The 8,565-nt window shown below is 22.2% G+C and overlaps 1 protein-coding gene across 6 annotated transcripts in view; it reads left to right on the forward strand.

Annotated features, from left to right (window-relative positions):
• Window positions 1-8,565, forward strand: part of LOC117179509 (androgen-induced gene 1 protein-like) — a 95,282-nt gene that overhangs the window by 74,734 nt on the left and 11,983 nt on the right. For 4 of the 6 annotated variants that reach the window (XM_033371381.1, XM_033371382.1, XM_033371379.1 and 1 more), the window contains exons 4-5: window positions 1,409-1,626; window positions 7,576-7,727. In XM_033371381.1, the coding sequence (XP_033227272.1) occupies window positions 1,409-1,626; window positions 7,576-7,727 (370 nt within the window). Of the gene's footprint in view, window positions 1-1,408; window positions 1,627-7,575; window positions 7,833-8,565 lie in introns of all 6 variants that reach the window. The other 2 variants (XR_004467928.1, XR_004467929.1) reach the window with 1 other exon arrangement.

The raw sequence follows: 8,565 nt of genomic DNA on the forward strand, positions 1-8,565 counted from the left end.
TTGAAAAATTAGGTTTGAAAAACATGATCTTTAGAAAAATTACAATAAACGTTCTCAAAAATCGAATTTTTTTTTATTAAAAAGAAGTAAATTTATTTTTAAAAAGTGCTGTTTTTTTTTCGTTTGAAACACAAATGTTTGTAAATTTATTCTTTTATACCATTTTCAAACAATAAGTGTTATTTTAAATTTAAAAAATAATTTTTTCCTACTTTAGACATTAACAAAAATTCATTCATAAAAAATATTTGATTATTTTATTTTAAATAAATTAAGAAAATTTATTTTTAATTGTTTAAATTCGGGCATTTTGTATTGGGTATTTTATTATTTGGAAATTTCATTATTCAGGAAGTTTACAAGATCAAACAATAATCAAATAATTGTATCAAAGAAACTAATTTTTTAACTTTTTGAAATTATTTTTTGAATTTAATATATATATATATCTGGATAAAAAATTAGGTTTAAAAAACATGATGTTTAGAAAAATTACAAAAAACGTTCTCAAAAATCGAACATTAAAATTTTTTTTAATTAAAAAAGAAGAAAATTTAGATAAAAATGTTGTTCATCAGACTTTTTGTAATTCGGCAAATTTCTGTTGGGTCTTTTATTATTCGGGAGTTTTCAAATTCGAGATGTTTATATATCGGAAATTTTATCATTTCGGGAATTTCATTATTCAGGAATTTTACAGAATCGGCGATTTTATTTTTTGGGATTTTTCAGTCGTCCCGGGAAATTCTCGGTGATAAAAAGATAAAAATTTCCCATAAGTTTGATATAAAAAAATGTTAATTTCAAAGACATGTGAAGTACGTATAAAGTAAATAAAATTTTCTTCCCCTATTTTTGTGGAAAAAATTTTCCTTTTCCCTTAATATTGCGCTCGAACGCCTGTACTGTGTTTCTTTTTTTTTTAATGAATTTTGTAAATTTTTATACAAAATTAATATTATTAATAAAAATATATATGATTCATAATTTTTATAAACTGATTATAACTGATTAAAAATAAAAAATACAATTTTCAAACAATTAGTGTGATTTTAAATTTTTAAAATATTTTTTTGAAACTTTAGACATTAAAAAAATGCATTGATGAAAATATTTGATTCTTGCGTCTTTAATAAATAAATCAAATTTATTTTTAATTCATTAAATTAGGGAATTATCCACTTCAGTACGTATAAAGTACATAAAGTTTTTCTTCCCCCATTTTTGAGGAAAAAATTGTCCTTTTCCCTTTTTTTTTTGAGAAAATATTGCGCTCTGAAACCTCTACTGTGGAACTAGTTTTTTTGTTTTGTTTTTAAAAATAAATTTATCGATTTTTATAAAAAATCAATATTATTAATAAAAATATATCTGATTCATTTTTTTTTAAATCCGATTCCTTATTCAGTTTGTGGGCGTTACATTCTGGTCACTGATGTTCGTTGATCGCGAACTGGTTTTGCCGAAGGCACTGGACCCATATTTTCCAGGCTGGTTGAATCATTTAATGCACACAATGATTATGGTGACCACAATTTTGGAAATGGTTATCGCTCCTCGTCAATATCCAACACGAGGACAAGGTCTTGCAGGAAATTTAACATTTATGCTCATCTATTTAGTCTGGTAAGATTTATTTTAATTATTTTTACACTATCTAAAAAATTATTAAATTTTTTTATGTAAAAACAATGCTATAAATTATAAATTAAAACTTTTTTATGCTTTCTATCGGAAGTTTTTTAAAGATTTTTTTTTAATTTGTCTCTTATCTATTAAAATAATTATCATTTAACTAATATTTAATCAAACTAATATCATTAATCGCAGCGCAATTCGAAGTTTACTTGAAGTTTTGAACAAAATTTCCTTACAATCATTTCCTTTTGAAATGTTTTGAGATCTTGTAAATTTTCTTTAAAAAATTAATTTATCAGAAAAAAAATCATCTCAAAGTTGCCTTAAAATCTTTAAGATCTTTTTTGACCATTTTTGAAATTCTGTAAAGTAATTTTTCAAAATATTTTTAATATTTCCCAGGAATCTTAAGAAAAGTTTTTGATTTTTAAGTCTGAATTTTTTTAAGAAGCGTCGAAATTTTTTTCGAAATCTTCAATAATCTAGTTAGATTTGCATTTTTTCAAGTATTCTAAAAAATTCAAATTATTTTTCAATCTTTTCAAAATTTCTAAATATTATTTAAATTATTCGATTTTTTCCTAAAATTGAAAAAACCACCCTAAAATCATCGATATTCTTTTTGGACAATTTTGGAAACATTTTTTAATATTCTCTTAAAATCAGTTTTTAAGAATAAAAAAATAGTTTTCTAATTTCCCAGGAATCTTAAGAAATCTTTTTTGTTGTGATATCTTCAAAAATTCCTAAAAGTGTCGAAATTTGTGCAAAATTTTCGAAATCTACAATTTGATTTGAATTTTTTCAAAAAATCTCAAGATTTAAATTATTTTTAATTCTTTTAAAAACTTCTAAATATATTTTAAAATATGTAAAATTAAAACAATCGCCTTTAAATCTTCAAGATTCTTCTTTGAACATTTTTTAAATATTTTAAAATATTCTCTTAAAATTACTTGTTCAGAATAAAAAATAATTTAAAATTTTCTCAAGAGTCATAGGAAAATTCTTTAAAAACTTCCAGATTTTTTTCGGAATCTTCAAGAATCATTTTAAATTATTCGATTTTTCCTAAAATTAAAAAAAAAACCCACAAAGTTGAAAAAACTACCATTAAATTATTGGTATTCTTTTTTGAACATTTCGGAAATCTTTTGAAATATTCTCTTAAATTTAATTTAAAAAAATAAAAAACAATTTTCTAATTTTCGACGAATCTTCAGAAATCTTTTTTATTTTGAAATCTTTCAAAATTCTAAGAGTTACTTTTTTTTTAAATATTTCAAAATCTACAGTTTGATTTGAATTTTTTGAAATATTCTCAAGATTGAAATTATTTTTAAATCTTTTGAAAAATTCTAAAATGTTTTTAAATCATTCGATTTTCTTCTCAAATTAGTAAAACAATCGACTTCAATATTCTTTTTTCACCATTTAAAATTTTTTTTAAATATTCCCTTTAAATTACTTGTTCAGAATAAAAAACAATTTTATAGTATCCTAGAAATCTTTGGAAAAATTTTATATCCCCTTGGAATCTTTCAAAATTAAAAAAAACTTCCAGATTTTTTCAGAATCTTCAAGAATTTACATTTCGTTTTGAATTTTTTGAATAATTCTCAAAATTTAAAATTATTTTTTAATCTTTTTAAAAGTTCTAAATATCATTTTAAATTAATCGATTTTTTCCTAAAATTAAAAAAAACTACAAAGTTGGAAAAACTATTACAAAAATATCGGTATTCTTTTTTGAAAACTTTAGAAATATTTTTAAATATTCTCTTAAAATTAATATTTTAAAATAAAAAATAACTTTCTAATTTCCCAGGAATCTTTTTTATTTTGAAATTTTTTTAAATTCTTAAAAATCGTTGAAACTTTTTTTTTCGAAATCTTCCAGAATCTTTTTTTTTTTTGCAATTTTAGACATGCTTTTAAATATTATCTTGATATTAATTTTATAAAATAACAAAAAAATGTATTCTCTTTAGGAAGCATAAGATTTTTGTATTCTCTTGAAACCTTTCAAATCTTAAAAAAACAAAATTTTGCTTTAAAAAATTGTTAATTTTTTCAAGTTTTAAATGAGTTGCGAATCATTTAACAACTTTCAAATATCCCTTAAAATCCTTCGAAAATTTAATAAAATTTTATAAAGTTCTAAAAAATTAAAACAATGTCCTTAATTTTAGAAATCTTTTTAAATATTTTCTTAGAATAAATTAAAAAAAAACATGAATCACAAAGTTGCTCGAAAATCTTAAGTTTTTGATTTTATTTTTTCGTAACCTTTAAAAATTATTAAAAAGGTTCTGTTTTTTTCAAAATCTTCACAAATTTACATGTTCTATATTTTTTAAAATCTTCAAAATTTCAAGTTCAAAGTTAAACTCTTTTATTGAAAATGATTTTTTTTCAATTTATTATTTTAATAAAAAATTTATTTCTTTGGTTGAAATATGGGCTATTTGATTGAATACTTATTTTTTCTTTGCATGAAAAGGAATTTTTTTGCCGTAAATTGTACTATTTTCTTGAAAATTTATTTCTTTTTTGTTTGAAAATTATTTTGTAGTTTAAACTGAAAATGTAACTTTTATTCAAGTTGAACATTTTATAATTTTAGATAAAAATTCATCTCTTTGGTTAAACATTCATTTTTTGATTAAAAATTTAATTATTCAATTGTTAGTTAAAAATTCATCTTTTTTAGTAGAAATTAATCCTCTTTGTCGAAAATCAAACATTTTGGTCAAAAATTCAATTATTCTGGTTAGATATTCCCCCTTTTTCTTTAAATTTCATTGCTTTGATTGAAAATGTAACAGTTTTTTTGAAAGTTTGATTTTTTTGTTGAAAGTAATTTTTTTAATTCAAAATTCAACTTTCTATAATTGAGAATTTCATAGTTGTGTTTAAAAATTTATCTGTTAGGCTAGACATTAAATGTTTAGCTTAAAATTTAATTTTTAAAGTTTTGGTTGAAAATTTTTTTTATAGTAAAAATTAATTTTTTGTGTGAAAATTTAATCATCTTTTTATAATAAATTCAATTAATTAACCTTAATTTTTTTTACTTTTAATTTAATTATTTAAGTTTTGATTGACAATTTATCTTTAATAGTAAAAATTAATTTTTAGTTTTTGAAAATGCCACTATTTCAATTTAAGATTCATTATTATAGTTATAAACTTTTATGTTTGGGTTCAAAGAAATTTTTTGAACTAAAACTTCAACTATTTGTTTGAAAATTTGTCTTCTTTAATCAAAAATTCAACTATTACTTTAAAAATTAATATATTTTTATGAAAAAATGTACTTTCTGTTGGAAAATTGACCTTTTTATTTTAATTATAATTTAAATAATTTGTTTTAATCTTCTCGTTTAAAAGTACATCTCTTTAGTTGAAAATTCAAGTGCTGAAGAATAAGTTTTTTAACTGAAAATTTAATTATTCCATTTTTAGTTCAAAAATTTTTTATAATTGATTCATTTCTTTAGATGAAAAATGTGGTGTTTGATTAAAAAAATTTTTTTCTTTGCATGAAAAGGAATTTTTTGCCGAAAATTTAGCTATTTTCTTAAAAATTAGTTTCTTTTTTGTTTAAAAATTATGTTGTTTTCTAAACTGAAAATGTAACTATTATTCCATTTTAATATTCTTTAATTTCAGATAAAAATATATAGCTTTGATTGAACATTAATTTTGTGACTAAAAATTTAATGACTTAATTCTTACTTGAAAAATTATCTTTTTTAGTGGAAAATTCGTCTTTCTAGTTTAAAATTCAAATATTCCAATTAAATATTTACAATTTTATTTGAAAATGTATAACTATTTTTTTTGAAAGTTTGATTTTTGTTAAGTAATTTTTTCAATTAAGAATTTAACTTATTCTAATTGAAATTTCTATATTTTTGGTTTAAAATTCTTCTGTTTGGTTAAACATTAATTTATTTAACTTGAAATTTAATTATTTAAGTTTTCATTGACAATTTATTTTTTTAGTAAAAATTAATTTTTCTGATTGAAATTTCAACTATTTCATTTAAAAGTTTATTGCTTATGTTAAAAACTTTTATTTTTGGCTTAAAATCATTATTTTTTAAAACAAAAATATCACTATTTCATTTTCAGTTGGAAATTATTATTTTTTAAGTTAAAAATTTAACTATTTAGTTGTAAATTTTGTCTTATTCAATTAAAATTTCATGTATTTTATTGAAAAATTGTACTTTTTGATAGGCAATTAATCTTTATTTGAAAATTAATCTTCTTCTTTAAAAAAATAATCTTTTTGGTTAAAAATTCAATTATTCTAGTTAGAGATTTTTCGTTTCAGTTGAAAATTTATCACTTTATTTGAAAACGTAACTATTTTGTTGAAAGTTAGTTTTTTCAAAAGAAATTTTGGGGACAGTAATTTTTTAACTGAAAATTTAACTTATTCCGATTAAATATTCCATGGTTTTAGTTAAAAATTCTTCTGTTTGATTATACATTAATTTTTTTATTTAAAAATTCAAATGTTTGAATTAAAGATTCATTATTTTAATTGGGAAATCTTATGTTTGGATTAAGATTAATTTTTTTAACTAAAAATATGGCTACATTCCATTTTTGGTTGAAAATTATTATTTTTTTAGCTCAAAATTCAACTATTTGGGTGAAAATTTGTCTTCTTTAATTGAAAATTCAACTATTTCGTTAAAAATTGATATATTTTGTTGCAAATTTGTATTTTTTGGTAGGAAATTATTCTTTTTATTTGTAAAATAATTTTTCAGTTAAACATTTTTGTTTGTTTGTTGAAAATTCAAGTGTTCCAGTTCAATAATTATCATTTTATTTGACAATTCATCTTTTAGGTGGAAAACACAATTATTTGGTTGAAAGTTAAACTATTCTCTTACAAATTAATTTTTGTTGTTGAAGATTCACCGTTTTGATTAAAATTGTTGAAAGTAATTTTTTAATTGAAAATGTAACTTATTCTAAATGTAAATTCAATAGTTGTACTTGAAAATTCATCTGTTTGGCTTGACATTAATTTTTTTAACTGGAAATTTAAGTATTTAAGTTTTAATTTAATTTATTTTTTTTTCTAATTTAAATGTTCGTTATTGTTTTCTTTTGTTGTATAAAATTGATATTTTTATTTGCAAATTAATCTTCTTGATTAAAAATTCACCTTTTTGGTTTATAATTTTGGTTTATAATTTAGCTGTTTAATTTTTTGGGAAAAATTGATATTTTTAGCTGAAAAATTTAATTATTTGTTTGAAAATTCAGTTACTTTGCAATTTTTGCTCTCTTGTGTTAAAGTATGTTTAGAATAAACGACATGAATTAAAATAAATGTTTGCGTTTAGCGGCAAATATGAAAAAACCTGAAAAAACCGTAAAATGACAGGGAATTGTAAATAGTCCGTCGAATCGCCACCCTGTTTATTTTTTATTATTCATTTATAGGATGCATATAAATTAATAATTTATAATTATCTCTATTTTTCATTAATATACATGATGCATATAAGTTAATCCTATTTAACGTCCAATAATTAAATTAATGTGCAGAATTCTTGAAAATGAAAACAAGAAAAAAAATTCCTCCCCTAAAAAAAAAGGAAAAAGAAAATTCCCCTCCTTTATGGATAAAAATAAAAATGAGAAGACAACCAACCAAGGCGGGGATGGTGGTTTGGTTGATTGCCTTCTCATTTTTATTTTCTCTTTTTTATATTTGTCCAGAAAGGAGGGGAGATTTTTTTTCTTTTCTTTTTTACTAGCCGGATTATTTTTCAGATTCCAATGGGAACATTTTATGGTGGTTGTCCAAATTTGGTCGTTAGATTCTTGGTTTTATTATTAATAATTCCGCACATTAAGTTAATAATTGATAATTAACTCTTTTTTTTTTAAATTAATATACAGGATGCAGATAATCTACATGAAGAGCGGAATTTGGGTCTACCCTGTGATGGAAGTGCTGACTATACCTTTAAGGATAGCCTTTATTACAGTACTTCTTTTCTTCACAATAATTCTCTACTTTACCGGAGAGACGTTGAATCATCTCATCTGGGGTAACGATCAATTCAAACAGCAAAAATCTCATATGAAAGCCAAGTAGCCTCGCCAGTTGTCACCGTCTGGTGACGTCTGCACGCGTTCTGCCCTCTACGGTGGTGGTGAATACTATTTCTATTTTGACAGTCTTGCCAGTTTTGCCAGTATATAGCTTGCACGACAACTTTTTAAATTTTTTATCTCAAATGTTGCATGATTTCGTTTTTGTGCCTTCTAAAAGTCTCAATTGTTTGTTATGTTTGTAAATTTTTATAGGGGGTACTGGTACACGTGGGTACTGGTACAAGTGGGGTACTGGTACACACTGGATAATGCTAAGTTTATCATAACAAGTTCCGTAATAAAATTACTTATTGAAAATAAAATTATTAGAGTCCAATAATATTATTAAAATTGAAGAAATTAAACTAATAGGGCTCGAATTCACTTTCGAGATAAAAAAATAGTGTAAATGTTGAACAAATTTAAAAAAAGAGTTTCTGGTGCATTCGGAAAGTCTTAATTTTTTGTTATATTTGTAAACTTGTATAGGGGGTACAGGTACACATGGGGTACTGGTACAAACTGAATAATGCTAATTTTATCTTGCTAAAAATTGTTTTAATGAACTCTTGTCATTTTTCACAAGTTCCATAATCAAATTACTTCAAATTTAGGAAATTAAACGGATAGGCCTCGGACTCACTTTAAAGATCAAAAATAGTGTAAATGTTGCACAAATTCTTAAAAAGTGTGTCTTGTGCCTTCGAAAAGTCTGAATTTTTTTATGTATGTAAATTTTTATAGGGGGTACTGGTACACATGTAGTACAGCTAAACATGGGGTATTGGTACA

This window comes from Belonocnema kinseyi, chromosome 9 (assembly GCF_010883055.1).
Source record: "Belonocnema kinseyi isolate 2016_QV_RU_SX_M_011 chromosome 9, B_treatae_v1, whole genome shotgun sequence".
In the NCBI taxonomy this organism is placed as follows: domain Eukaryota; kingdom Metazoa; phylum Arthropoda; class Insecta; order Hymenoptera; family Cynipidae; genus Belonocnema; species Belonocnema kinseyi.